Source organism: Cyanistes caeruleus, chromosome 6, assembly GCF_971803275.1.
Source record: "Cyanistes caeruleus chromosome 6, bCyaCae1.hap1.1, whole genome shotgun sequence".
NCBI lineage: Eukaryota > Metazoa > Chordata > Aves > Passeriformes > Paridae > Cyanistes > Cyanistes caeruleus.
The window spans coordinates 8,141,115-8,169,089 of record NC_141706.1 but is presented as its reverse complement, the minus strand read 5'-3'; the positions used below and the strand labels follow the sequence as shown (position 1 = coordinate 8,169,089).

The window sequence follows — 27,975 nt, the reverse complement described above, 5'->3', positions numbered from 1 at the left end:
TCCGCGTCCCCCCCTCCTCGGGACCCCCTCCTGCGGGCGGGGGGACGCGGGGCCGGCCCCGCCTGGCCGGAGCCCAGAGGTCGGGCAGCAGCTGTGCCGCGTCCGGCCGCGCCGGCAGCTCCGGGGGAGCGATGGGAGCAGAGGATGGACCGCGGCTCCCGGGGCACCCCCAAACCCTGGCATTGCCCTGCGTGTCCGTACATCCAGCCATCCATCCCTCTTTCCCTTCCTCCCCATCCATCCATCCATCCATCCATCCATCCATCCATCCATCCAATCCCACCTCCCATCCCAAACCTCCCCCACCCACCCAAACTGCCCCCCAACTTTTCCATCCCTTTTTCTCTCTCTGTCCCTTCCTCAGTCCTGCAGGGTCACACAGGGCCCACCAGACCTTTGAGGGTCCCCTCACAATGGGGGGGATGGGGGAGATTGGACCGGCCCCCCAAGGGGTGTCGGGTGGGTCACCCAGGGCTCGGCACGGTGGGAACACACCGAGGCAGGGACCCCCCCGAAACGCCATCACCGACGGCCACCGCTCCCGCCCCACAGTGACAAAAGTTTCTGAGCCCTGGGTGTGGTTCCAAAGCTTTCCCGCGGCTTTGGCAAATCCGAGTTTTCCCGGCACAAACGGGAGCTGCAGCCCCCCCACCTACACGGTTCCCCCCCCCCGCCCCGTTTGCCTTGGGGCGGGAGGTGTGAAGGAGCCCGAGTCGGGCTGTAAACACGGAGGCCACTTCAAAGGGGACGCCCGGCGACATCCTTAGCACCACCAGATTATTTCGGCACCCCCGGGCGGGATGCGAGGCGGGGGGAGGTTGGAGGGGATGAACATCCCGTTTGGCAACTTGGAAAAGCGGGGGGGGAGGGAGGGGGGCAGCTGTCGGGGGCGTGGGGAGCTGTCCCCCTGTCCCCATCCTTGTCTCAGTTCCTATCCCTGGTGCATCCATCCTCTCCAAAGCCCACTTTTACTCCCTGTGCAGAATAATCTGTTTTCCCGGTGTCTCATTCCTGCCACCACGATTTGGGGACCCACGGACGTGCGCCCCCCGGGAACTGCAGCATCCTCAGGGCATCACATTATGGGGTTTGAGAGTCCCCAGGCTCCCTGAGGATCACACCCAGCCCCCACTCCCCCGCCATCCTTCCCAAGGATGCTCCCCATCCCCCCGAGCCCCCTGTCCCCCCTCTATCTTCCCTCCTCATCTTCCCCAGGCACTCTCAGGAAGGCAACACCTTCCTTATCTTCTTCCGACGGGTGGTCCGGCCCTGCTGCCCCCACCCCCAGCCCCGGCCTTGTTATTTTCTGGAGCGTCCCTGCATATCTCCCCAGAGACTCCTCAGCTAAACATTTCCCTCCTGGAAGGGAAAGGGAAATCTCCAAGACGCGGATAGAAAGTCTGCAGCTCCGTCTCCGCTGGCCGGGCGCCTGCGGCTGTTTCCGCGCCCGGCGGCTGAGCCGGACGGGGGGGAAGCAGCAAAGCCGACACCCCCAGAGTGCTGGGGTATTTGGGGGTGGTGGAGGGATGGAGGGAGAGAGGGAGAAATGGAGAGAGAGAGGGAAAGGAGGATGGTTCGATGGAGGGATGGGCAAAGGGAGGGAGAGAAGGGAAAAATCACAGAATCATCAAGGTTGGAAGAGACCTTTAAGATCAAGCCCATCAACCCAGCACTTCCCCTGTAACCCCAAAACCATTAACCCGTGGGTGGGTGGGTGGGTGGGTGGGTGGATGGATGGATGGATGGATGGATGGATGGATGGATGGATTGACAGATGGATGAGAGTTATCCAGGGGTCTCTCCAGTCTGAGGGAGCCTGGATGGCACTGGAATGTAAACACAATTTGGGACATGTCCCTGGATGCAACATTCCCATTCCTCAAGTTCCTCCAGCCCTTAGACCAAATCAGATCCATCTGGAAACTCCCCAAAACCCTCAAGGAGGCTCTCACCCCTCCAGGTGGGGGATTGTGCAGTCCCCAGCCCCCTGGCCGCCCCCTCCATTCCCTTTCTCTGGACAAAGGACTGTCCCCACACAGGGAGACCTCGGGCAGTGGCCCCCAAACACGGTGGGGCCGGCAGGAAGGCGGAGGCAGCTCCCCCGACGGGAAGCATCCCAAGGAACCCAGTAATGATCCCGCATCCTTTCCAAGAGAGAACAAAGGCTGAGGAGACAGGATAGTTCATCACCGATAAATGAAGGATGTAAATAGCAAATAGGGGGAAGATTTATTTCGAGCAGAGCCTCAGGAAGCAGCGGGGGCTGGGGTGGGGGGGAAATGGGACAGGAGCCATTTGGTGGCTCATCCAAATCCTGGTTGGGGTGAGCCAGGGTCCTGCCCAGTGCCCAAAGCCCCCATCAGCGTCCAGAGGGTCCTGTGTCCCTCTTCATACCCAGAGGGTCCCTTGTCCCCATCCGCACCCGGGGGGTCCCATGTTCCCACCCCTCAGGTTTGGGTGTTTCACAGCACCAGGTCCCGTTTTCACAGCCAGGTGAGTCACGCGGGGCTCGTCCCAGCCTCAGATAAGGATAAAAGCCCCAAAAATGGGATTTGGTGGGACAGTGCTGCTGCCTGATACAATCACAGCTGGGGGGCTGGGGCAGGCAGGTGTCCGCCCCACGGGGTCAAACACCCCCATCCCGGTGCTGCAGTGCTCCAAAGGGTTGGGATGGAGGTTTTCCTGCACTTCCCAAAGTGTTGCTGAGGAAGAGTCCGGGAGAATCTGTCCCAGGCCGAGACCCCCCAATAGTGCACACACACCCCACACCCCCCCACACACACTGCACCCTCGCTCACAGATGCCCCAAAACCCAGCCGTACCCCCACCCCCCCATCCTCCCTCCCACCACATCCCCCCGGCCCCCGAGGGAACTGAGCACACACCCTGCTCTTTTTTTTAAACAAAATTCATTTATTTGTAATAAAACACAAAGCCCTGGGGATGCCGGGGAAGCCGCCCCTGCCTGAGCCCCCCAGGGGCTCTTCCCCGGCTGTGCCTCAGTTTCCCCTTCCCGCGAGCAGGGCTTTCCAGCGGCGGATCCCCAAAGCAAGCCAGGCTTTGGGGCGAGGCGGAGGTGGGGGGGGGGGGGGGGGTGTCCCCCCGAGTAGACCAGCTCGGGGGGCGCCGGGGGCGGTCCAGGATGGGCTCAGGCACGGAAGAGCGTCTCCTGGGTGGCGGGGTCCAGCTTGCCCCCCGGGCCGGGGCCCCCCTTGCCACCGGGGGGGTGGCTGTGCCCCGAGGAGTAGCTGGCGGAGCGCTCGGGACCGGGGCCGGGGGTCCGGCAGCAGAGGAGGGCAGCGCAGGCGTGGCGGAAGCGGGGGTCGAAGAAGGCGTAGAGGAAGGGGTTGAGGCAGCTGTTGATGTAGGCGATGCCGGTGCAGTAGGGATGGAGGTTGTTGAGGAAGGTGTGGAGGGCGCAGGACCAGGGCAGCACCTCCAGGTCCATCAGCACGTACAGGGTCTTGACCAGGTGGAAGGGCAGCCAGCAGCCCCCGAAGGCGGCCACCAGCACAGTGATGATGGTGAGGAGGCGCTTGCGCTTGCGGGGCCCCTCGGCCCGCTCCCGGCGGAAATGAGTGGCCACGGTGCGGGCGATGAAGAAGTAGCAGGTCAGCATCACTGCGAAGGGAGCCACGAAGCCCAGGGCGGTGGAGGAGAGCCCCAGCCCCACCTCCCAGGCGCCCTCAGTGCCCTGCGCCGCCAGGTCCCCGTAGTCCATGTAGCAGGTGATCTTGGTGTCCCCGCCGAGGGCGGCCGCCCGCCGCAGCACCAGGGCGGGCAGGGCCAGCAGGGCCGCCAGCAGCCACAGGGCCACGGTGGCCACCAGCCCGCTGACCCGCGAGCGCAGCTTGGCGGTGGCCAGCGGCCGGACGATGGCCAGGTAGCGGTCGAAGCTGAGGCCGGTCAGGCAGAAGACGCTGGCGTACATGTTGACGAACACCAGGTAGCTGCTGACCTTGCAGGCGGCCGTGCCGAAGGGCCAGTGGTAGCCCAGCCAGGCGTAGGCGGCCCAGAGGGGCAGGGTGACCACGAAGGTGAGGTCGGCCACGGCCAGGTTGGCGATGAAGGTGTCGGCCGAGCGCCGGCGGTCGCGGCCGCCCTTGAAGACGGTCCAGAGCACCAGCCCGTTGCCGGTGGTGCCCAGCAGGAAGACCAGCAGGTAGATGGTGGGAAGCAGGGCCAGCGAGGGGCCCCACTCCGTGTACTCGCAGTCCGTATCGTTGTCGAAGCCGTAGGTGTAGGCGTCCGTCGCCTCCTCCATCCCGGCGCTGGGCTCCGCTCCGCTCAGCTCATCCCGGGCTCACCCGCTCCTCCGGCCCCTGAGCCGCCCGCGAATCCCACCGCGTTACCTCCCCTTCCTCCTCCTCCTCCTCCTCCTCCTCCTCCCAGCCCTCCTCCCGGAGGGGACGGACAGGACCGGGCAGGAGGCAGGGCCGGGGGGCGCCCCCGTGGGAAACTTCACAGCTCCCCCCGCCTCCATCTGGCTCCTGCCCGGGGGGTTTTACCGAGCTCTCACCCGCCTGTCAACCCCCGAGATAACCCCGGCCCCGCCACGCCCGGGGGGTTTGGTCGCCCACCACGGTGGCGTGCGGTGCTGGGGTCAGGGCGGCAGCGCTGGCGAGCTCGGGAACGGGGGGGCTCCAGGCAGCATTTGGGGTTTCACCTCAGGGTGCCGCGTTCAGCGCCGGGGTGTCACACATCGGGGCTGCATTTCGCATGGGCAGTGTCACATCGGGCACTTGGCAGCGGGGGGGGTCGCAGTGGGGGGGTGGTGTCACACTGGGGCGGTCGCACTGGTGGCGGGGGAGGGCGTGCATTTGGCATTTTGCATTTGGCATTTGGCACTTGGGATTCCCCGTTTTGCTCCCAGCTTTGCCTCGCTCAGCACACAGCGGTGGCTCCGCGGGGTCCCCCAGCACCGGGGCCCCGCTTTGAGCACAACGTGCCGAGGAGATTTATACTTTTAACAAAAATCCTGGACGGGGAGGATGGTTCTGGGACCCCCCACGCTGTAAAAAGACCATTTTAGGGCAGCAGCTGTGGCAGGACCGGCTGCCACCGGAGCCTCTCGGTGTATCCCAGCTCCGCGGGTTGCTCATGGAGCCGGACGCGGCAGCGCTGAGCCAAGAAAGAATAAACTTCCCCCCCACCCCACAAATAAATATTGGGGGGAGGGGGAGGGAAGCCCCCCGCGGTGGTGGGGCCGTGGTCTGGGGTCGTGCCATTGGGACTGAACTCTCACAATTCCAGCTCTGGGGAAAAGAACCAAAGAAGCAAGCAGGACTTTGCAGAGATCTGAAGAGCCCCAAGTCCCCCGGGACACGCAGCGGGGTCTGGGCTGGGGCTGAAGGGGGAATTCAGCACGGGACAGGCTATGGGAAGGGGCAGGTTTAACACCCGAGTGCAGCAACAGAGACTGGGGGGGGGGGGCACAGAGCCCCCCGGGACCCTCCGCCAGCTCAGTGGAGCCCTTCTACCAGCAAAGAGGTGTAAAGGAGGGGCTGTGTAGGGAATTCAGTGGCTGAAATAGGGGGCGAGAGCTCACAGGGGTCTCCAAAATGGGACAGAGTGGTGTAGTGGGCAAAGGGGCTGGTCAATGGGGGTGCAGGTTAGGGGGCCTCAGAGGTGGGGGCACAGCAGCACCAAACCAGACACCCAGAGCTTCAGCGTCAGCCAGGAGAACAAAGCAGGGCTTAATCAGGCTGGAGATAAGGAATGATCCCGTGTCTCGGTGCGGGGACAGCCGGCTTGTGGGGAGAGAGGTATTAAACGCCAAAACTGCTCCAACTGCTGGCAGAACTGCGAGAGTGCCCAGTTCTGGTTCAAATCCCAGGCTGGAATGACGAAGGGCCGGAACCCCCCAGTGCCCAGTGCAGACACTCGAGCCTTTCTGCTAATTAACAGCATTAACGGGGAAACACCAGTACTGCTAATGAGCCCCCCGGGATCGCGGTGAGGCTCCCCGGGCTGCTCTCGCCCTGGCCGGAGCCCCGCTAATGAGCAGGACTGCTAATGAGCAGTTCTATTAATGGCTATTAATAACAATGCCAGCTATCTCTGTCCTAATTGGAACACAGCACAAGTATCCCTTTCCAGCCACCACACATGACTCCGTCTCCAGTCTCTTCCCTTTCCAAAAAGTGCGTGTTGAGTGTCCCAGTCACCCCCTCGCTGTCCTGGAAGCTGGGGTGGCTCGGCCTCGGTGCCACCCAGGGGGTCCCATTGGTCTCAGCGCTGGGGAAGAACCCCCCCAGGCTGGGTTTGTGGTGGCCACGGGTGGTGGGTGGGTGGCCAAGGCTGGCTGATAAGGAATCCATGGGGCTGATAAGGAGCTCCGCTATCTGCAGTGGGGGGAGGGCAAGAGCCGCTCCCCCTGCGGGGCGGGGGCTGCCCTGGGCACCAGCGAGCGGCTCTGGGACCCTCGTTCGTCATTCCTGGGACTTGGCACCAGCAGCTCCCGTTGGGAATCAGCCAGGCCTCACGGCATCCCCACTGGCTCTGCAGGGGGATTGGGGTGGGAGCCCCCACGGGAGGGGATGAGGAGCCAGACCCCCACTCCCAGCAGGAAGGGCAGCGCTTGACCCTGCACGAGGAGGGATCCGGAGGCTCCCTCTGAACCCAGCAGAGTTACTCACATCCGACCGAGGAAGTGACAGCCCTAGGGCACAGCTCCTGTCCCTCTGTGCCCTTTTCCACGGGCAGCGCTGTGGGCACAGCGCTCCTCCTGTCGGCAGTTCCCCCCGCAGTGTCCCCCTTCCCAAGGACAGCACCCTGACCCCTCTTCCCTCTGCTCCTGCACCCCAACTCTGCCCGTCAGCCTCCCCAAGACCGCCCCGCGGCCCCCCCAAGGCTGGACACGAGTGGGTGCTGCGAGCCACGGGTTTATTGGGGGTGGAGGGGAGCGCAGCCCCTCGGCGTGGGGGGGTGAGCACAGGGAGGTGCTGGGGGGGCACCCTGGGGGCAAGGGACAGGACTGGGGCACCCCGTGTGGGCACTGGGGACACTGGGATGTACTGGGACAACCTGGGGTGGGCGCTGCGGACGGTCAGATGCTGATGGGGCTCACAGGGGGAGGAACATTGGAGACTGGTCCCAGTGAGCCCCTCACCAGGCAGGTTCGCCCCACGGCCCCCGGGGTTAGTGGCCGAGGGAGAAGGTGCCCGAGTCGGTGGATTGCTTGTCTCGGGAGCAGGCTCCCAGTGCTCCAGGGGGACACGCCGTGGGGCTGGCAGGGGTGGCGGGCACACCAGCCTCTGACACCTGTGGGGCAGAGGACGGGCACTGGGTGAGTCGCTGCACCCGTGGGGGGCCAATCGAGCCCCTCAGAGGTGTCCCCATCCCTCGGAATCCCAGCACCCCATGTCTGACCTCCTCGAACTTGCGGGCCTTGTAGTGCTCAGCGCCCTTGAGGAAGTTGAGCAGGATGATGTCGCACAGCACCGTGCCCTGGGGGCGGCAGCGTTGGGGTGAGGCGCTGCGGGGCACCCTCAGGCCCCCATGGAGCCAGGTCGCTGTCACCCTGCAGCTGTGCCATGTCCCCATGCCCCATGGACATGGGATTGCCCCTTTTGCCCTGGGAGCTGTCCCCACTCTGGGGCTGAGAACACCCACAACTCACCACACCAATGGAGGTGAAAGCAGCCACCGTGTTGATGAGGGTGGGGACGATGCCAAACTTCCCAGCCTGGGGGTGCAAAGCCCTTGTTGGCCGGAGACCCCGACCCCCCTGCCACCCCCCGAGTCCCCGGCCCCACACGTACGCTGCCGTACACCAGGACATCAAAGCGGATCCCAAAGGCCTTGATGAGGGTGCGGCGCTCGGAGCCGTCGGGCCAGCGGTAATATCTGGCGTGCCTGCGGGGACACGGGGACATGGGGATGTGGGGACATGGGGACAGGAGCCGTGCCAGGCAGTGCACACCCCTGTTCCATGTGTGCCCTGGCCATACCTGAAGTTGTATCCAGGGGCAGGGGTCCGGGCCAGGCTGTCCAGGCGGGTGAAGGAGTAGCGGGGCAGGCAGCGCTCCCAGGCCTGGTCCAGGTCACACACCCACCCGATCTTGATCCCCAGCACACCCCCCTGCCCCAGCCCTGCATCAGCACCACGGACCCTGGCCCCATGGCACCAGGTCCGCAGTTTCACAGTCCTGCATCCCATGGCTCCGTGTCCCATGAACCCACATCCCACAGTCTCATCTCCCCAAGCTCCACATCCCCCTGCACCCCATGTCTCAAATCTCCATGTCTGTACATCCCATGTCCCACATCCCAAACCCCATGCACCCACATCCATGTTCCTGTGTCAAGCCCCACATCCTCATTCTGTGTCCTGTGCTCCTGTATCCTATGTCTTGTTCCCAACATCCCTCACCCCTGCATCCCCCCATGTTGTACAAACCCATGTCCCCGTTGTCCGTGTCCTCATACTACCACCCCAAATCCCCCCATCACCATCCCATGTCCCTTGTCCCCATGTCCACATCCCGTGTCCGTGTCCCCAAGTCCCGTGTCCCCATGCCCTTTACATCCCACCTGTTTGTACCCCTGTGTCCCCACACCCACCCCATCCTCCCCCCCTCCCGTGTCCCTTGTGTCCCCGCTCACGGTGGCAGCCAGCACAGGGAAGTCCTGCCCAGCCAGTCGTGCCACATCCCCCAGGCGCAGGATGGGGCACAGGGGCTGCAGCTGTGGGTGGAAGCGACACCGGCCCAGTTCCGCCCCACTGCCAGGGGGTGGCAGGTTGGTCCTGGGGACACAGGGGGACACGGGGGACATGGAGGGATGTGCTATCAGGCAGCAGTCTGGGGTTCATGGACCCCCATCCCAGTGTCCTCCCACCATCCTGTGCCTGTGTCCCCCTGTCGCTGTGTTACCCCATCCCCCTGTCCTCATGTCCCCCTGTGTCCCCCCGTGTCTTGTGCCACTCACTTCTCAAAGCCAAAGAGTGGGAAGCGGATGCTGTTCTTGATGAGGAGGGTGAAGTTCTCAGCTTCCAGCATGATGGGGCTAGAATAAAGGGGGTGACACTGGGGACACGGCAGGGAGCATGTCCCCTACTCCTCCCTCTGTCCCCCCAACCCCACTTACACGTCAACGGTGTCCACCTCGGACGGGCACCAGCCCTGGATCTCACAGGTGCGCAGGGTCGCGTTGTAGGGGACGCAGCGCCCTGTCAGCATCCCTGGGACCCCTAACCCCTGTCAGCACACCTGGAACCTCGGAGCCCTGAACTCTGTCAGCACCCCTGGGACCCCTGTACTCCCGTCAGTACCTCGGGAGCACCCCTGAGACCCCAGATTCGCATCATCACTCCTGGGACCCCCGCACTGCCGTCGGTACCCTCGGGAGCACCCCTGAGACCCCAGATTCGCATCATCACTCCTGGAACCCCCGGACTGCCGTCGGTACCCTTGGGACCCTGAACCCCGGCTCCCCCCAGACCTCCAGCTGCCGCATCAGAACCTCGGGACCCCCCCAGTTCCCTGAGCCCACCAAGGGTCCCTCTCTCCTGCCCGCGGTGGCTCCGCCCGGTCCCTCCAGCCCCCCCCACCCCCGTTCCCACCGGGGTCCCCTCACCGTTGCTCGTTCCCGGGCTCATCTCCCGGCAATCCCGGTCCGCCGAGCAGTGGAACGCGGCTTCGCTCTGCGGGGCGGGGGTCAGCGGACGGGGGGCTCATCGAGGGGTCCCCCCGAGCGCCCCCTGCCCCCCCGCACCTCCGGGCACACGCCCTGCGCCTGGTCCTCGGTCCGGATCTGCTTGGTGACCACCACGAACACCGAGGTGCCCTAAGGGACGTCGCTGTCACACGACCCGTCCGGGGGGGTGGCCCCGCGCCCCTCAGCGACCCCCCCGGTCCCCGGCCCTCACCTGGGGGGGCGTGACGTAGTCGGCCGTGTCCATCACCTGCCCCGCGTAGCGCCCCACGCCCTTCACCTTGGTGACCACGGAGGACTCGATGGCGGTGTCCCGCACCTGGTACGCTTTCTCATGGAGGAACACCCAGCTGGGACAGCACCGCGGGTGATGCTGGGGACAGCCACCCCCGGACACCACCGGCACCTCCCGGCGCCCCCCGGAGCTGCCCGGAGCTGTCAGCACCAGCGGCTGCCCGTCCCCGACAGCCGCTTGACATCCCTCCGCCGGTGGCTGCCGTCACCCTCCGGGAGCAGTCGGGCACAGGGACCCCCTTCTGTCACCCCTGGGGCCGAGCGGCTTCTCGGGTGTCACCCGCACTGTCCCCTTCCCGTCATCCACCCGAGATGCCCTCCTGGCTGTCCCCCTTGTGTCACCCGTAACGACACCTTGCTGTCCCCATCATGTCACCTGCGCTGCCACCCTCCTGTCAACGGCATCGGCACGCTCTCCGGCTGTCCCCCTTGTGTCACCCGCACCGACATCCTCTGTCCCGCCTTGTCAAGCGGCACAGTCTCCTGGCTATCCCCATCGTGTCACCTGCTCCGGTACACCTGAATTCCCAGCACTGACACATTTTGTCACCCGCTCTCCCGTCCCTCCTCTGCTCCATCACCCCCTACTCCTGGCCTGGCCACCCCCTCACCCCACACCGCCGCCCGGGCGTCCCCTCGCTGTGACCCCGCTGCCACACGCCGTCATCTTCCATCACCCTTGTCACCCCCCGGTGTCACCTCCAGCAGCAAGTGGGAGTCACCGCGCTGCCGCGGTGCCGGGAAGAGGGTTCGGCGGTGTTCCGAGGGATGTCCCGAGCCGGGGTGTCCCGGAGGTGCCCGGGGGGTGTCCCGGCGGCTGCCAGGGGGGCTCACCCGACGAAGTAGGCGAGGATGAGGAGCTGGACGCCGCGGTTGACGACTCCCACCACCCAGCTCTTCACCACCACCGACTTGGTGGTCTCGTAGGAGAAGAAGTCGCTCACCCAGCGGGTGCGGGAGCGCAGGAGGGACATGGGCAGCGCGGGAGGCGGCCGGCGACGGGCTTACGGGCAGGGCTGCGGGCAGGGCAGCGGCAGGCAGGGCTGCGGGAACGGAGGGCGATGCGGGAAGGGCAGGGCAGAGATGCGGGCAGTGAGCGGGGATGCGGGCAGGGCAGGGCGCGGGCGCGGGTGCCGGCAGGGGTACCGGAGGGGCACGGGCAGGGTGCGGGCACCGGCAGGGTGTGGGCAGCACCCGCAGGGGTGCGGGCAGCGAGGGCGGTGCGGACGGGCGGGCGGAGGCGGGGGCAGGGCGGGGGCCGGGGGCGGGGGCAGGGCCCGGGGGGACGGGAGGGGTCGCCCCCCCTTCCTGGGGGCATGGAGGGGGTGCAGCCACGGTCCTTTCCGGGGGTCCCTGTAGTGGGGAGCCCCAAACGGGGGATCCATTCTGAGACCGGGGAGCCCCGCGTTGGGGTGCCCGTGGGAGATGCGCCCCAGACTGGGGATGCCTGGTTCGTGGGGGACACCCCCGCAGGTGGGGGGTGTCCCCTGCGTGCGCTTTCAGGGGTGCACCGCTCAGAGCCGCCCCATTGTCCAGTTCCAACACTTTGGGGCACCCCGGGTTTGGGGGGGGGGGGTGGTCCCCACACGAGGTGACGTCACGGGGCTCGTCCCGCGCTGGCCAATAGGGTGCCTCCCCCCTACTCTCTATGGTACTGGGCGGGGCAGAGCGGCGGCGGGGGGGCGGGGTCTCGGCCGCTCTAGCCCCGCCCCCACCGCCTCTGTGGGCGGGGTCGTCCGGAGCGCTGCGGTGCGCGGCACGGACCCGCCCCGTCGCCAGGGGGCGCCCGCGCGGACCGGCGCCATGGCGGAAGTTCGCGCGACTTCCGGCGGCGGTGGCGGCGGCGGCTCCGCGCGGTTCGCGCTGCGCAGGCGGGAAAAGCGGCGGCGGCGGCGCCGCGGAGGGGCCGGGTGGGTTTGCCCGGGGGATGGGGGGTGTTTGAATCTCGCGGGGGAGAAGCCGGAGTCAGGGGAGGCCGGGCTGGGATGGGGGAACAGGCCTGAGATGTGAGTAGGCTCGGGGTGAGGGGGCAGGCCTGGGGTTGGGGGGAGGCCCGGGCGGCGCTTGGGAGCTGAGGTCCGGAAAGAATTTGCGGGTGCTGTGGCTGGTTTGAGGTGCGGAGAGGGAGGGGAAGAGCAGGGGCGCGGGATTCGAGAGGTGCGATGACACAGCGGTGGCCGAGGGGTGCAGGAAGGGGTGGCTCTGGGGCCGCGGCACATCTGGGGAAGGGAGAGAGAGGGGCCGGGCGTCGCCCGCATCGGTGAGTCCGGTGCCACCGCGAGAGGCTGCGGCCGGGGCTGGGGGTGGGAGCTTAGGGAGTTTAGGGGGGTGAGGTTTGGTTTTGGGAGTGCTGGGGAGGGTCAGGAGCCCAGCTCACCCGGCTCACCCGCTGTCCTCCCGCAGCTGCCGTGACTGACTCCTCTGCCCTGCCCCGGGCATGCCAGGCTGAGGGGGCTGCTGAACCCTCCCTGAGCTCGTCCCTGTCCCCTCCCGCACCCCGCAGCCGCCATGGCCGATACGCTGGAGTTCAACGAGATCTACCAGGAGGTGAAGGGGTCAATGGTAAGCGAGGGGACATGGGGATGGCCCCAGGGGGACTTCCAGGGTTGGGGTGTGGATGTGGGAGCAAATGCTGTATGATGAGGAGAGTGTGGGGGATGAAGCTGTGGCTGCTTGGTGGTGCTGCTGCTGGAGGGCTGCACCCAACAGGGCCGTGGTGGCTCCATGGGACGGAGTCCCCTCATGCCCAGCTCTCCCACAGAATGATGGGCGGCTGCGGCTGAGCCGGCAGGGCGTCATCTTCAAGAACAGCAAGACAGGAAAGGTGGACAACATCCAGGCCTCAGAACTGGCCGAGGGCGTGTGGCGGCGCGTGGCGCTGGGGCATGGCCTCAAGCTGCTCACCAAGAATGGCCACGTCTACAAGTATGACGGGTTCCGGGAGTCGGTGAGTCCCTGTTTCCTGCTCCCACTCTCCCGGGTCCAGCTGTGCTCCCTGCCAGCCCCAGAACAGCTCTGTCCTCTGCATCTCCATGCCCAGGGGCTGTGTCTCACTTGGGGCTCTGGGCACTGGTGGTTCCTGATGGTCTTCCCTCTCTCTTGCCCAACCCAGGAATTTGACAAGCTCTCAGATTTCTTCAAGGCCCACTATTGCCTGGAGCTCATGGAGAAGGATCTGTGTGTGAAGGGCTGGAACTGGGGTACAGTGAGGTTTGGAGGTGAGTTCCAATGGCAGCCTGAGGTCATGGGGTGGGATGTTCCTACCAGTGTGGTTGTTCTCCTCCCCCAGCCATTCCCTTAGGAGCAGCTGCTTTTTAGGGATGTCCTCAGGGACAGTGAGGACATTTGCCATCTTAGGAAAGCAGGAGGGCCCTGAATCCCGGGGCTCTGTGCTTGGTGTGAAATCTGCACCTGTGTGGCAGAGCTGCTGTTCTTAAGGGAGTCAGGGTAGCTGGTGGATGTGCCTCCAGCACAAGGACACATGGGGTCAGACAGCTCCTTTTTGTGTTTCTGATCAGTGCCAATTTCCATGGATGCAGCTGGAAGGGAGAAAGTCTTGAGATTTTGGAGGGTGGGAATGCAGAGAGCATCTGAGAACAGAGGCACTGCTGGATTTTGGAGACAAGCGAGACTGTGTCTGGAGGTGGGGTTTGTGGGGCACAGCTGTGAGCTGGCTGTGATGTCCCCGCAGGGCAGCTGCTGTCCTTTGACATTGGGGAGCAGCCGGTGTTCGAGATCCCGCTCAGCAACGTGTCCCAGTGCACCACGGGCAAGAACGAGGTGACGCTGGAGTTCCACCAGAACGACGACGCCGAGGTCTCGCTCATGGAGGTCCGGTTCTACGTGCCACCCACCCAGGAGGACGGTGTGGACCCCGTGGAGGTGCGTGGGGCTGGCAGGAGGGTGGGGGCCGGCAGCGAGGGACCCTTTGGGACCTTTCTGACCTCTTCCCTCGTAGGCCTTCGCCCAGAACGTGCTGTCCAAGGCAGACGTGATCCAGGCCACCGGTGATGCCATCTGCATCTTCCGGGAGCTGCAGTGCCTGACGCCGCGCGGGCGCTACGACATCCGCATCTACCCCACCTTCCTGCACCTGCACGGCAAGACCTTCGACTACAAGATCCCCTACACCACCGTGCTGCGCCTCTTCCTGCTCCCGCACAAGGACCAGCGCCAGATGTTCTTCGTGGTGAGTGGGAATGGCTCAGCCCTCCCCTGGAAGGGCATTAGGGGTGGTTCAGGAGGGTTTTGTGTCTTCACCTCCTCTTCTCTTTCCAGATCAGCCTGGACCCCCCGATAAAGCAAGGCCAGACCCGCTACCACTTCCTGATCCTGCTGTTCTCCAAGGATGAGGATATCTCCCTGACCCTCAATATGAATGAGTGAGCTCTCCTGATGCCACGCCACTTCCCAGACCCCTCCCTGGATCCTGAGGGAGGTACTTACCCCCCCGGACTCAGTTCTCACCTCTGCCCTCCTTCCCTCCACACAGGGAGGAGGTGGAGAAGCGCTTTGAGGGGCGGCTCACCAAGAACATGTCAGGGTCCCTCTACGAGATGGTCAGCCGGGTGATGAAGGCGCTGGTGAACCGCAAGATCACTGTGCCTGGAAATTTCCAGGGGTGAGTGATTACAGGGCCAGTTCCTCTCTTTTCACCTCATTCCCATGGCCAGGAAAGGGAAGGGGCTCTCTGTGTGATTTGTGCCGGGGAGCACGGCCTGTCTGCCAGGGCTGTGCTCGGGGAGGGTGTTTGTCCCCATGGATAGCAGTGTTTGTCCTGCAGACACTCCGGAGCCCAGTGCATCACCTGCTCCTACAAGGCCAGCTCAGGGCTGCTGTACCCACTGGAGAGGGGCTTCATCTACGTTCACAAGCCCCCCGTGCACATCCGCTTCGATGAGATCTCCTTTGTCAACTTTGCCCGAGGCACCACCACCACCCGCTCCTTTGACTTTGAGATCGAGACCAAGCAGGGCACCCAGTACACCTTCAGCAGCATCGAGAGGTGGGTGTGGGCTGTGGGGCCAGCCTGGCTGTGCCCACCAGAGCTCCCCAGCACCCCCGGCCTGACTGTGCCCTCTTCCACAGGGAGGAGTACGGGAAGCTCTTCGACTTCGTCAATGCCAAGAAGCTGAACATCAAGAACCGGGGGCTGAAGGAGGTATCAGCCACGTGGGGCAGGGCTCGCACCCACTGGTGCTAGCACTGCCTTCTCCCACAATCTGTCTGCTTTTCCCTCCTTTTTTCACCTCTCTTTTCTCTCCTTGCCCTTGTAGAGGAAAAAGGTCCGTGCGATATCCCTTCCTCTTTGTCCTCCTCCTCCTCCTGGTGCAGGTTTCCTGTGCATGGCTGTGGTGGTCTCTGACTAACCCAGTAACCCCAGCGTGGTGTGAGAGGGCCCCCCTAACCCCCATAACTGCTCTGCCCCTCTCTCCGGGGCCCTGAGGGGGGAAGGAGGGGACGTAGCCATGTCTGTCCCCTGCCCTGTGCATGCCCAGGGCCATGCTCACCCAGGGCTGTGTTCCAGAGAGAGACACAGGGAGCAGCTCTCATCCCACCTCTCCACAGGGAATGAAGCAGAGCTATGATGAATATGCCGACTCTGATGAGGACCAGCACGATGCCTACTTGGAGAGGATGAAAGAGGAGGGCAAGATCCGGGAGGAGAATGCCAATGACAGCAGTGATGGCTCTGGAGAGGAGACAGGTGAGGGCTGGGGCTGCGAGGGGCTGCTGTGGTGCTCCAGCTCCTGCTCCCCGTGATGATCCAAAGCACTGAGCACTTGCTTTCTCCTCCAGATGAGTCCTTCAACCCTGGAGAAGAGGATGATGATGTGGCTGAAGAGTGAGTAGAGGCCAGGCAGGTCTCTATCCAAAAGCCCCATAGGAAGGTGGTGTTCTAGGGCTGTGTGAGCATTGAGAGATGCTCACAGCATGACTGGGATCACCTAGATTTGGGACTGTACAGCCCTGGATTTGGGAAGGGTGGGCAGCTGGGGCAGTTTTGGGTTCACTTCATTATAATGGCATTAGGCAGTATGAGAGAGTTCTGGAAGGGCTCCTGGGGAGGCCTTGGCTGCACTTTTCAGGAAAGAGGACAGTTGGGAAGAGGGTTAGAGCCCCAGGCAGGGGTGAGGATGGGGGGGCGGGACATGTGGGGAGAGCTTGAAGCTGAGCCCTGGCACCATGAGAGCTCCAAATATCCAGGAAGCAGAACACAATGAGCTGTGTTCGTGGAAGGCCGCTCCCTTGAGGGCTGTTAACGGGAGCGGAGCAGCTCCAGCCCGGGAAGCCTCAGGGCTGTTGTGTCTGGGAGCAGCTCTGAGGCTGATGCCCCGGTGCAGGTTTGACAGCAATGCCTCAGCCAGTTCCTCCAGCGGTGATGGCGACAGCGACCGTGAGGACAAGAAGCCGGCCAAGAAGGCCAAGATCGTCAAGGACCGCAAGCCCCGCAAGAAGCAGCCAGAGGTGAGGGGCTGCTGTGGGAGCAGGACCAGCTCCTGGAGTGGGATCAGGAGGGTCACAGCCCCAGCTGAGCTGCCTCACCTCAGCCCCTGCAGCACTCACCAGTGTGCTGACCAGAGCTGTTGTCCAGGCCTGGCATCACTGCCTCTATATGGGTCCAGGCTGAGCCTTTCCCAAGGACGTGATGTTCCCATGCCCAGCCTATCCTGGTTGTTGCTGTGCTGTTGAGCAGCCTGACCCCCAGCTGTGACCCACCAGCCCCTCTCCCAGGGCTGCAGCTGGATTGCTGGGGGGTGCAGAAGTGAGCAGAGCCTGGTCCTGAGGTGTTGGGTCAGGGGTGCACTGAGGTTCCATGAGTGTTCTCCACCTCCCAGAGCAAGAAGGGGAAGGACCCCAACGCTCCCAAGCGCCCTATGTCGGCCTACATGCTCTGGCTGAACGCCAGCCGGGAGAAGATCAAGTCAGACCACCCTGGCATCAGCATCACTGATCTGTCCAAGAAGGCTGGGGAGCTTTGGAAGGCCATGTCCAAGGAGAAGAAGGAGGTGAGGGATGGGAGGCCCAGGGCAGAGCTGGGCCTGGTGCAGGAGGGGAGGCTGGATATGGAAGACCCTTCCTTGCTCTTGGGAGCCTGGAACTGCACAGATGGGGAATCTGGAAGGGTTGAGGACGTCCTAGGGCTAGTGGGCTTGGTGATCAGAAGTGGGAGCAGGGTGGGGTGCAGGTGGGTGCTGTAGGATGGTGGAGGAGGAGGGGCAGCCTCGCTGACCCTGTGCTCTGGCTGCAGGAGTGGGATCGGAAGGCGGAAGATGCCAGGAGGGACTACGAGAAGGCCATGAAGGAATACAGCAAGGCTGACAGCCACAGGGGGTGAGTGTGCTGGCAAGGGGCTGGCAGGGCTTGGCCCCCCAAAATGGGCTGTTCCCTGGGCCAGAGCGCTGCCAGCCAGGTAATGCAGCTCCTCTCCCCTCTGCCCATCTGCGCAGGGAGAGGTCAAAGAAGAAGAAGAAGAAACAGGAGAAGCAGGTGAAGGGGAAAGGGGACAAGAAAGGCACCACCTCCAAGTCCTCATCCTCCAAGTCCCCAGCTAAGGGCATGAGCGACAGCTTCAAGAGCAAGGAATTTGTGTCCAGCGATGAGAGCTCCTCTGCAGAGAGCAAGAAGGAGGTGGGGGTCACAACTGGTCCCTCGTCCCTGGGGAACAACTGGGATGGTCCCAGTCCCTCTTCCTTTGGGAACATTGTGGTGGTTTCTGCTGGAGAGGCTGGGTCCTTGTAGTACCTTATGTTTGTGGTACTGGGACACCTCTTGGAGTGTCCCCAAGCCACCACCATCACCCTATTCCCTCTGTAGTGGGGATACTGCCCTGCCTTCATTGTCCCCTGCTGACCTCTTTGTCCCCTGCCTGCAGGACTCGGAGGACGAGGGAGCTGCCAGCCCTCCCCCCAGCTCAGAGGACTCTGCATCCGGCTCGGATTAGCCCCATCCCAGCAGGCTCCAGGCTGGATCCCAGGTCGGGAGAGAACTGGGCGGGCCGGCCCCATGGCAGGGACCAGGGTCCCAGGCTCTGGATGGCTCCCACCCGGGAGCAGGGCCAGGTTCCCCTGTCCCCCAGCACCCCGTGGTGGCAGGAGGTGCCAGAGGCTCTTCAGTCCCGCACATTTGTATCCCATCAATTTATTTTTTCTAAACAGTTGGGTTTCTCTCCTTTTCTTTCCTTCCCTCGATGGTTTTTTTTGGTGTTGTTTTTTTGTATTTTGGGTCTGTTGACATGGCAACTCGGGTTGAATAAAAAAAAAAACCCTACTGATGGTGTTTGTGTGGGTGTGGGGCTGGCTCCCCCATCCCTCTTTCCTTCCTGCAGCCATCCGGGAGCTTGTTCCCCTCCTTGAACCGCTTCCAGGGCTGACTTCATTCTCTCCCCACCCTCCATTAGTGGCCCCCAGCCCCTGCTCAGCCATCAGGGCTCCTAATTACAGCCCCTCGCTCGATCCTGATGCCATTTGGGGGTTTTTCTACCTCCCTCATGAGGGGGTTGATCCGATTAAGGCCTGTTTCCCCTCCGGTGTTGATTGCAGCCAATTCCCGGTCAGGAACCAGCCCCGGGGGGACCCCATGGCTGCCTGTTCCCCCCTCCTTCCACTGCCTTTACTGGCACCGCTGGGATGGGCCACGGGGAAGCAGGAGCTCCCGGGGGTGGAAGCCGGGGGTCCTCGGTGGGCACAAGGGACCCTGGATGCCCAAATGGTGGGGGGGCTCTATTGTCACAGCAACCTAAATGTGCATTACTGGCCCTCCGGCAGCAGACCCACGGTTGGAGGACTCCGGGAATGGCATAATTTGCAACCGGGGGGCTCCATGGGGTGTCCAGGGGGTCCTGTCCGGCTGTTCCGATCCCCGAGAGTGATTCGGGGGGTGCTGGAGGTCTCCGGCGTGTCCCACACCCCCATTTTGGAGGACTCTCCAGCCGCCCCTCTCTATGGTCCGCCCGCCACGCGGCGCCGCTCTGCCCCGCCCCCTCCCCGCTGTCGGGGGCGTGGCCTGGGCGCTCATGAATATGCATGAGCAGCGCCGGTGGAGGGTGAGTGGGGGTCTCTCTGCCAGCATGAGGCTGCGGGTAACGGGGATCCTCCCGGGCTCTTGGCGCCCGCCGGGGGACCACGTGGCTTCGGCTCCAGCAGGCAACATGGGCCCGGGACCCCCGAATTGAGTGGGGGGCTTCGTTGTCATGGGGACGGCACTAGGCCTCGGTCGCGGCCTACTCAGCCACTCGATCGGAGGCCTCGTTGCCGTGGCAACGAGGCTAGGCCGTGCTGGCGGAAGACCCCGGGGGGCCGGACCCGCATCCCGGGGTCCCGCCGCCATCCCGGGCTGGGAAACGGGCCCGATGGTTTCCAGATGTGGGTTGAGGCGGCGGTTCCCCCGTGGAAGGCGAGAGGAGGGGGGTCTTGGGGAGGGTGGACCCCGGTGGGGCCGGAGGGAGCGAGGCGGGGAGGGCGGGGAGAGAGGGCAGGGCCGGGAGGAGGCACCAAGCGGGTTTTTCCTGTCCCCGCAGCCCCGGTGAGTCACGGGAGAGGCGGCGGCAGCAGCGTGAGACCCGTGGGGACACTAACCCCTCCTCCCCGCCCGCTCTGCGCCCCCCACGTGTGTCCCCGGCCCGCCCCCGACATGAGGCTGATGTGGGGAAGGTGAGTGGGGCGCCCGCGGCCACTGAGAGGGGCTGGCCGAAGGTCTCGGGGGACCGGGCGGTGCCTCCCGGGCTGCCGGGGGCTCGGGGGGGCCGGGGGTGACCTGGGCAGGGAGCTGAGATGAGAACTGGGGAAAACTGGGGGCCAGCTCGGCGCTGGGGGGTTGGCGAAGGCCGGTGAGAGTGACACGTGTGTGTTGGGACAGGTTAGCGCAGGGTCAGACAGGTAGAGGAGGGGCCCCACGGCGTTAGGGGGTGTAGTGTGGGGTCCGTGTGCTTACGGGGCGGGTTGGGGCCGTGTCTGGGTCTGCTGCCGGGGTCCGGCTGGCTCAGGTGAGCCGGGGCAGATGTACTAAGGGTGGCACCACGGTGTGATCTCCGTTTGGCACAGCTGGACAGGGCTTGGCACAGGGCCCCACAGGGTGGTTGTGTTTTCCCAGGCTTGGGGGCACTCCCCAGACGATTCTCCCTCTCTCCCCAGGGGCTGATCCCCGCGTCGTGCCCCCCACGTCCCTGCATCGCCATGGCCTCCCAGCCGCAGCCCCTGCACCCCGCCGTGCCCTGCACGTCCCCTGCTGGCACTGCGGGGGCCGGGCTGGCCGGCAGCCCCGATAAAGGTCAGTACTCCGGCCTTGGGGGGAATCGGAGCAGGGGGATTGCTGGGGCAGCCCCCGGGGACCTGTTCCCAGTTTGGGGGGGCAGCACCACTCCGCTGACCCCATCCCCCTCCCTTGCTCTCCGCAGGCAGCGTGCGCCCCAAGCCACCAGTGCGGCCCAAGCCCCGCGTGCTGCCCAAGCCGGCCGTGCCCGCCAAGCCCCCGGTGCCACCCCCCACGCCGGGCCCGCGGCACCCCCGGCCCGAGCTGCCATCGGCCGAGAAGATGAACCGCCTGGCCGGGCCCCAGCCCTACAGTGGCGCGGGCGCGGGGGGGCCCCTCCGGCGCCCCTCCTTCACTGTCAGATCACCCGAGACCCCCAATGGGAAGGGGCTCTCGTCACCCGTGGTCACAGGCGCCGAGGAGGAGGTGCCCCCGGCCCCGCCAACCCCGTCGCGCAAGGGCCCGGCACCCTTCAAGGTGACGCCAGTGCCAGTGGCTGCCAGGCCGGAGCGGTTCCCAGGCACCACCGTGGAGGAGATCCTGGCCAAGATGGACAGCAGGGAGGGCCCAGGAAGCCCAGACCGGGCCTGGCTCTCGCCTTTCTGCACCGACCCCTCCTCCCGCTTCGGCTCCAAGACCTTTTCCGCCTTCCGGAAGCGTCCCAGCGAGGACGCGGATGGAGACCCTGCCAGTGAAGCCCCCCAGATGCCCCGACCTGTGGCAGGCGAGCTGGGAATGGGGGATGATAGACACCCTGTGTCTGAGATGAGGTGAGGGCACAGGGACTGATGCTGGAAAGAATGGCAGTGGGAACAGGTATCACTCCAAGCCATCCCAGGGTTGGGAATGTAACGGAGCTGAGGTCTGGTCGCCGGCACGGGGCCCAGGTTCCTCCCGAGCTGCAGTGCCTCCAGCTACCTCCATGGGAAGGCCAGGGCAGCCGGTGCCGACTGCAGAATGGGCTGTCCCGGGCCAGGAGCTGCCTGTGGGTGGGCTCTTAGCCAGCCTCTGTGAGTTACAGGCAGGGGGTCGCTCCCCCAGGAAATGCTCCTGATTTTCCAGCCTTGCTATTTTTTCCCTGCTGGGCCATGCCGGAGCACAAGGAGCAGTCAGATTGGCGGGGCTCCCAGCTGCAGGATGTCCTGGGCCATGGCCAGTGCTTGGCCACACTCCCGAGAGCCGGGCACCTCAGGGAGAGCTGGGCGGGGGCTGCTCTGAACCAGAGTGTGAGAAACTCGCTCCCAAAGGACCGAAAACTTTCCGGAAGGGGAGCTGGAGCCACTTTGCCTTCTTCCCCTCGCAGCCCAAGCCAGAGACTGTGCAGCTGTGGCAGGACCCAACCCCTATACCCTGCGTCCTTGAAGGGTGGTTTGGGGCAGGGGTGCCTCCTGGCTGGTGGGAGAATAGCACCGAGGCACACAGTGGGATTTACCCCCCTTCGCCTTTTCTCTCTGCAGCAGCTCCCCCCCAGCTGGGCCGAGCTGTGCTGGGGACCCCCACGGACGCCGGAGGCCACCATCCCCTCCTGACGTGAGTGCTGGCCTCGCCCTCCGGCGCCATGGCGGCTCCACTCCTGGGCTATCTCCTTTGGGGCTCTCCTGTCTCCTCCGGGGCTCCCTCTCTGCGGGGTGCGTGTCTCTCCTTTCTCCTTGGGGTGCTGGCTGCCCCTTCCTGGGGCTGAGAGCCGGGAGCCCGGCATGGGGCCCGGGGGTGTGGGGGTGGTGTGTGCCAACGCCGGTGCCAGGCGTGGGCAGGGAGCAGCCGTGAGTCACCAGCTGGGGTTCGGTGACCCGGCAGGTATGTGGCAGGGCAGGCCCCAAGGGCACACCGCCAGCCCCTTTCCCCGTGCCGTGTTCACTCAGGGCAGTGACCGGGACACCGGGCCACGGTGACACTGTGGGTGGCAGCCTGGGCACCGGCACCAGGTCACCCTAGCAAGGGGGCAAACCCTAGCGATACTGGGCAGGGGGATGCCAGCCTCAAGCAGGGCAGGGGGCTGTGCTGGGAGTTCTGACTTCTTCCTGCTTTGTTTCTTCTCTCCATCTGTCCAGGCGCTTTGGGGGTAGCGGGGGGCCAGGCAGGGAGCAGGGCTGGGGTGCCGGGTGCCGCCCTGGCTGAGTCACGCAGGAGCAGCCTGGTTCTGGCACGCAGCATGGGCACTTCCTGCCCCGGGTGCAGGGAGGGGAGCAGGGCTGGAGGGAGGGACCCTCCAGAGGTTTGGGGGGCTGGCCTTGGGATGCATGATGTTTGGAGGTGCTCTCTCTTGACCGAGACCCCCTGCTGGCTTTTTCCACAGCTTTCTACTCTACAGCTGGGTGCCCTCGGACCTCCAGGCTCCCCAAGGCCACCCACCTGCCCAGCCCCAGCCCCAGGAGCTCCTTTCCAGCCTGCTGAGCCCTCTGCCCCAGCCCCTGGCTCCCCTGATGCCCCCACTGAGCTCCTGGCCCCCGACTCCCCTACACTGCCCCCTGGCTCCCCAGAATCCCCCACTAGGCCTCCAGTTGAGGTCCCTGTCACTTCCATCCAGGCCCCGGGCGCTCCCTTGGCCACCAAACCGCAGCTCAGTGTCTCCCATTCCCCCGGCTCCCCACACACTCCAGGGGAGGGATCCCCTGGCACTGCCAGCCCCCCTGGCACTCCTGAACTGCCCCCACGAGTCACCTGCCCCCCCGGCTCTCCCGAGGCTGCTGCCGAGTACCTGGGCCCCCCCAGCCCACCCCTTGCCAAAGCCTCTCGTCCCCCAGGCTCCCCAGAGGGACCTGATGACTCTGCAGTGTCCCCACAGTCCTGTCAGGGTCCTGATTTCCATACCCCTCCTCGGGATGTGGGGCTCCGGCGCTCCTCAGAGGGGGTGCTGCGGCCCCCACCCACGGGGCAGGGCCTGGGGGAGCTGGGGGGCTCACTGAGTGCCCTGCCCCGGCCTGGAGACCTCCTGTCAGAGCCCTCCCTGGGCAGTGAGTCTGCCTGGAGCCTTTCCCAGTCCTTTGAATGGACATTCCCGTCGTGGGGGGCACGCTTGCCAGCCTTCCCTCCCCGCTCCCCCATCCGGGAGACACCTGACTCAGGGCTCTCTGAAGAGGGGGAGTCAGATGGGGAGGCTGTGGCCCCCAGCCCTCCAAAGGACAGCAGGTCTGAAGGGCCTGACAGCCAGCAGGCAGAGGGGGCTCCATGCCCAGGGGGTCCCGTGGCCCAGCGAGAGGCTGAGGGCTCGGCAGAGGAGGAGGAGGAGGAAAGAGAGGCAGAGCAGGATGCTCCCATGTCCCACTCCCCACTTCACGTGACAAAGCCTGGACAGGACCCAGCTGAGCCTGAGTCCTCCACCCAGCCCAGCCTCACCACAGCTGCCCCCCTGGATCCAGCCCCCCCAGATCCAGCTGCTCCAGCTGACTCAGCCTGGGCAGGTGATGGCCCCAAGAGCCTGCAGGGTCCCGGGGGCCCAGGCCAGGCTGAAGGACCCTCGCAGGACCCTGATCCCCACACCGACCCAGGCTGGCTGACAGAGCTGTTGGCGTCACCCGGGGTCCACGGCTCTCCAGAGGTGAGGGGTGTGGGGGGCTCTGTATGGTCGGTGTGGCCTGGGCTCCTCCTCTTGCCCTCCACTGAGCCATGGGATGGGACGGGATGGGGCGGGTGGAGGCTGAGCAGGACTGTGTGCTATGGGGCAAGTGATGGGTTCTGCCTCCCCCTTGGGATGGGCCCCACTGTGCTGTGTCCCCAAGGTGTTTCCCTCCTCTCCCCTTTCTAACCTCTTTTCCCCCTTTAACTCCTCTCCCCTTTTTTGCACCAGAACCTGCTGGGCTGGTCACGGAAGGACCTGTGCAGTGAGTTTGGCATTGGCCACCCTCGCCAGGACAGCACCTTTGACTGGAGCCACCCAGGTGTGTCCAGGGAGAGAGACTGGCCTGTTGAGACTAAGCAGGAGCAGGAGTTCAGGACCAAATCCAGCTGGGACAGCACCCACAGCAACAAGGACAGCACTGCCCAGGAGAGCTGGAGTGGTGACTACAGAGCAACGGAGCTGATGGGGGACACAAAACTGGGCTGCAGCGACTGGTCCCCATCCCTTGGCACAGGGAAGAGCTGCCCACAGGATCCAGACTTCAGTGCCAGCACAGCCAAGTGGGGCCAGGGCTATGGCAGCACAGAGGAGCTTGGCTCTGGACAGGCCAGCTGGGGCAGTGGCCTCAGCACAGGACATGTCGGGCAGCTGGACAAGGAGCCACACTCCGGGCAGCCTACCTGGGCAGGCAGGTACAGCAGCGGGGACATGGAGATGAAGGACGGGGAGCTCACCCCAGACTGGGCCAGGAAATACAGCTCCCAGGATGCTGGGAACAAGGATGAGAATTTAACACTGGGCTGGGCTGGCAGATGCAGCACTGGGGATGCTGGGAGCCCAGATAAGGAGCACAGCCCCAGCCGGCCAGCCTGGGACAGGAGGTGTAACGCCAGGGACATGGAGAGCCAGGACCGGGAGTTCAGCCCCAGCAGGCCAGCCTGGGATGGCAGTTCCAGCACCAGGGACACAGAGAGCCAGGACCAGGAGTTCAGCCCGAGCAGGCCGGCCTGGGGTGACAGATACAGCACCAAGGACATGGAGAGCCAGGACCGGGAATTCAGCCCCAGCAGGCCGGCCTGGGATGACAGATCAAGCACCAAGGACATGGAGAGCCAGGACCAGGAGTTCAGCCCCAGCAGGCCAGCCTGGGGTGACAGATCCAGTGCCAGGGATTTGGAAAGTCAGGACCGGGAATTCAGCCCCAGCAGGCCAGCCTGGGATGGCAGTTCCAGCACCAGGGACACAGAGAGCCAGGACCAGGAGTTCAGCCCCAGCAGGCCGGCCTGGGATGACAGATCCAGCGCCAGGGATACAGAGAGCCAGGACCAGGAGTTCAGCCCCAGCAGGCTGGCTGAAGCCAGTGAATGCAGCACCAGGGACCTGGAGAACCAGGATGAGTTCAGTCCCAGTGGAGCAGCCTGGGGTGACAGATCCAGCAGCAGGGACCTGGAGACCCAGGACAGTGAATTCACATCCAGCAGGCCAGCTAGGGACAGCAGACACAGCACCAGGGACACAGAGACCCAGAATGAGGAATTGTTCAGTGCCAGCGGAGGTGTCTGGGATGACAGATCCAGCACCAGGGATGTGGAGGCCCAGGACAGAGAGTTGAGCCCCAGTGGAGCAGCGTGGTATGGGCAGCACAGCTCTGTGATTCCCAGGGAGGAAGAGCAGGAGCTGATCCCAGCCCGGCTGAGCTGGCCCGCTGTGGGTAGTGTCGGGCAGACAGGACTGATCAGGATTGGTGAGGAGGACATGCCCAGCTCCCATTGCCCCGATCCCCCGGCCCAGGAGCCCACCTGGGGCAGTGCTCACCAGCCAGAGCGTGACAGCTCCAGCAGCAGGGACTGGGCTGAGGAGCTTGGAGCAGCTGAGTGCCAGAACCAGTTCGGTGTCATTGGGACAGAGCGGGTGCCAGACCCCTGCAGTGCCGGAGCCTCAGATGGCTCCATGTCCAGGGTCCTGCCACCGCCCCAGGCAGGTTTGCATAGGGATCTCTCTCTGGACATGGGCAATGCCTGCTGGAGCCAGGACCTGGACAGCTGGAGTGTGGAGCCACAGGATGCTGAGGCCAGTCGCCAGGAGTGGGCGAGCGCCTTCAGTGCCCGCTGTGCTGCCCGCAACCGGGACCTTGGTGTGGGGGAGCGGAGCCTGGGAGGAGACACCCACACAGAGCATGGGTAAGTAGGAGGGTGGTGGTGGCAGAGAGGGAGGAGCTTCTCCTGAGGCAAACAGAGGGGTTTGGGGCAGGGCTTGTGTTACCCAGGGCTAGAGCAACTCTGGGGTTTTGTCTCCCAAGCAGGTTGGCCCCCAGCCCTTTGATGGGTGACATTCCAGCTGATCCTCCATCTGTGGAGCCTCCCCAGAGTGAGTCACCCAGCCCCTCTGAGGAGGAAAGGGATCCTTCTAAGCCAGCCACTGCCCCACAGAGCTCCAGGGCTCCCCCTCTGCTGCCAGAGGCTGTCAGTGGGATCCCAGTGGACACAGGAAGTGAGGAACAGCCCTCAGACCACCCAGATGGGGAGAGCTCCTTGAGGCTGGGGGAGCAGCGGCTCTCTCTGGCTGCCCCCGAGGCCGAGGGGTCCATGGAGCAGGGGCAGGAATTTCCCCTTCTGGAGGTGAGTGGAAGTGGGGAGATTCTAATCACCCTGTATGGCCTAGGACTGCCTGGCTGTCACAGGACATGTCTGGATGGGGCATCTCTGCCCCTAGGGACAGCCATGGACTGAGGGCCTCCAGCACTGCTGTGGAGGCTGTGGGTGTGTTGGCTGGGATGGGGAGTCCCTGGGCTCTCTGTGCCAGCTGTGACCTGTCCCCCGGGCTTGGCAGGACACAGAACTCCTGGACAGCAGCGTGTTTCGCTGCAAGGCCAGCCTGGGCCGCAAGCGCCAGCACCGGGCGCCATCCCTGCGTCCCACCGCCACTGAGGGGGAGAGCTGGATCTTCCGGGACTCCACGGGTGAGCCCAGCGGGGATGGGGATGGGAGCAGGGTGTCTGTCCTGACACACTGTCATGGTGACACTGTCCCTGTGTGCCCACAGAGCCCCGGCCAGCCCTGCCAGTGTCCTCCGATGAGGAGGCAGCAGAGGAGCCCCGGAGCCGGCGGATGCGCGGCTCACCCTCGGGCAAGGGGGTCAAGGTGCCTCTCTTTCCTGGCCTCAGCGCCTCTGCCATCAAGGTGAGTCCCTTGGACTCCTGACTGCAAGGTGAAAGAGAGGGTAGAACACAAGGAAACTGAGGCAGGGTGGGGCTGGGGCCTGGGAGACAGGGGGGAGGCAGTGGGGGATGTGGCTGGCAGAGCACTGTGTTTCTCCCTGACCTCTCTCTGCCCCCAGGCTAAGCTGAGGGGTCGCAACCGCTCGGCTGAAGAGGGAACATCATCAGGGGACAGCAAGGGGACCCCTCCTAAAGACCCCCATGTGCAGCGCTCTAAGTCCTGCAAGATCCCTGGTGTGAAACCCCCGACCCTGCCTCCCAAGCCAGAGAAATCCTCAGGGTGAGTGTGGGGCCAGGATCTTAATGGAGGCTGAGGGGATCAGTCTGGGTCCCGGGACAGGTTTTTGGGGGCTCATGCTGAAACTCTGCCACTACCCCAGATCTGAGGCCTCTGCCCCAAACTGGCTGCAAGCGCTGAAGCTGAAAAGGAAGAAGCCTTGAGTTGGGTGAGTGTGGGATTTGAGGCAGTGCTGGGGACGCACCCCCCCAGCTCCCCATGTCTGCACTGCTGGGGGTAGCCCCCTCCCTCCTCTCTGCCCTGGCTGGATCCCCCTGGGCTGGGTCACCCCTGGGGGGCCCCTGCAGGGTCCTCACCCCCTCCCCCCTGTGTCACTTCCAGGCTCGCTCCCCGATGCTGACAGACCACTGTCCCTGGACCAGGGCTGTCCCCTACCATGGGGACACACACACACACACATACCTACCTATGCACTTTGTACAAGCTCGCAGGGTCCCTGTCTTCCCAACACCTCCTCCCCATCCCCCTAATGTACCCCGTCCCCTTAGTCCCCAGGGGGCTGGGGGTGGGCACGAGCCTCCCCCTTCCCCTCCCCCCTGCTCGTGTATGGCCCTGGACACAGGGCGATGGGTCCGGCTCATGGTGCCGCTGCCACAGACAATAAAACCTCGCTGGTCAGTTCAGAGAGTCCTGGCTCTTTTCCTGGCCCATGGGTGAGGATCACAGAGATCCCTGAAGAGGGGACCATGTGACACAGGA

General features: G+C 64.7%; 4 protein-coding genes across 19 annotated transcripts; 2 read left to right on the top strand and 2 right to left on the bottom strand.

Annotated features, from left to right (window-relative positions):
• Nucleotides 1-2,892: 2,892 nt before the first annotated feature.
• Nucleotides 2,893-4,353, bottom strand: APLNR (apelin receptor). Its single transcript, XM_086892737.1, has one exon. It carries the CDS (start codon nucleotides 4,262-4,264, stop codon nucleotides 3,149-3,151), a length of 1,116 nt encoding a protein of 371 aa, XP_086748863.1. The 5' UTR covers nucleotides 4,265-4,353; the 3' UTR covers nucleotides 2,893-3,148.
• A 2,511-nt stretch (nucleotides 4,354-6,864) lies between these two features.
• P2RX3 (purinergic receptor P2X 3) lies at nucleotides 6,865-11,173 on the bottom strand. The gene is made up of 12 exons (XM_086894998.1): nucleotides 10,786-11,173; nucleotides 9,872-10,007; nucleotides 9,718-9,789; nucleotides 9,580-9,646; nucleotides 9,091-9,184; nucleotides 8,932-9,009; nucleotides 8,608-8,749; nucleotides 7,953-8,083; nucleotides 7,764-7,857; nucleotides 7,622-7,687; nucleotides 7,372-7,449; nucleotides 6,865-7,263 (listed from the first exon to the last, which is right to left on the bottom strand). Exons 1-12 carry the CDS (start codon nucleotides 10,923-10,925, stop codon nucleotides 7,141-7,143), a joined length of 1,221 nt encoding a protein of 406 aa, XP_086751124.1. The 5' UTR covers nucleotides 10,926-11,173; the 3' UTR covers nucleotides 6,865-7,140.
• Nucleotides 11,174-11,769: 596 nt separating this feature from the next.
• SSRP1 (structure specific recognition protein 1) lies at nucleotides 11,770-18,222 on the top strand. Its single transcript, XM_086894997.1, has 17 exons — nucleotides 11,770-11,861; nucleotides 12,355-12,513; nucleotides 12,713-12,898; nucleotides 13,064-13,169; nucleotides 13,643-13,833; nucleotides 13,910-14,140; nucleotides 14,230-14,333; nucleotides 14,444-14,572; nucleotides 14,735-14,956; nucleotides 15,040-15,112; nucleotides 15,520-15,658; nucleotides 15,751-15,796; nucleotides 16,296-16,419; nucleotides 16,791-16,961; nucleotides 17,204-17,286; nucleotides 17,403-17,583; nucleotides 17,828-18,222. The coding sequence occupies exons 2-17, from the start codon at nucleotides 12,460-12,462 to the stop codon at nucleotides 17,894-17,896; spliced, it is 2,109 nt and encodes a 702-aa protein (XP_086751123.1). The 5' UTR covers nucleotides 11,770-11,861; nucleotides 12,355-12,459; the 3' UTR covers nucleotides 17,897-18,222.
• A 495-nt stretch (nucleotides 18,223-18,717) lies between these two features.
• On the top strand, nucleotides 18,718-27,899 carry CNOT12 (CCR4-NOT transcription complex subunit 12). Of its 16 annotated transcripts, none has more exons than XM_086894985.1 (14): nucleotides 18,721-18,997; nucleotides 19,472-19,604; nucleotides 20,085-20,220; nucleotides 20,348-20,972; nucleotides 21,660-21,732; nucleotides 22,499-23,740; nucleotides 23,990-25,038; nucleotides 25,108-25,941; nucleotides 26,061-26,379; nucleotides 26,591-26,720; nucleotides 26,804-26,940; nucleotides 27,098-27,258; nucleotides 27,359-27,424; nucleotides 27,598-27,899. In XM_086894985.1, the coding sequence occupies exons 1-13, from the start codon at nucleotides 18,978-18,980 to the stop codon at nucleotides 27,417-27,419; spliced, it is 4,920 nt and encodes a 1,639-aa protein (XP_086751111.1). In that variant the 5' UTR covers nucleotides 18,721-18,977; the 3' UTR covers nucleotides 27,420-27,424; nucleotides 27,598-27,899. The 16 variants fall into 16 exon arrangements, with proteins under 16 accessions (XP_086751107.1, XP_086751111.1, XP_086751108.1 ...); XM_086894986.1 differs by having other exon boundaries at nucleotides 18,722-18,997; nucleotides 26,064-26,379; XM_086894988.1 differs by having other exon boundaries at nucleotides 18,937-18,997; nucleotides 21,663-21,732; nucleotides 26,064-26,379.
• Nucleotides 27,900-27,975: the final 76 nt, after the last annotated feature.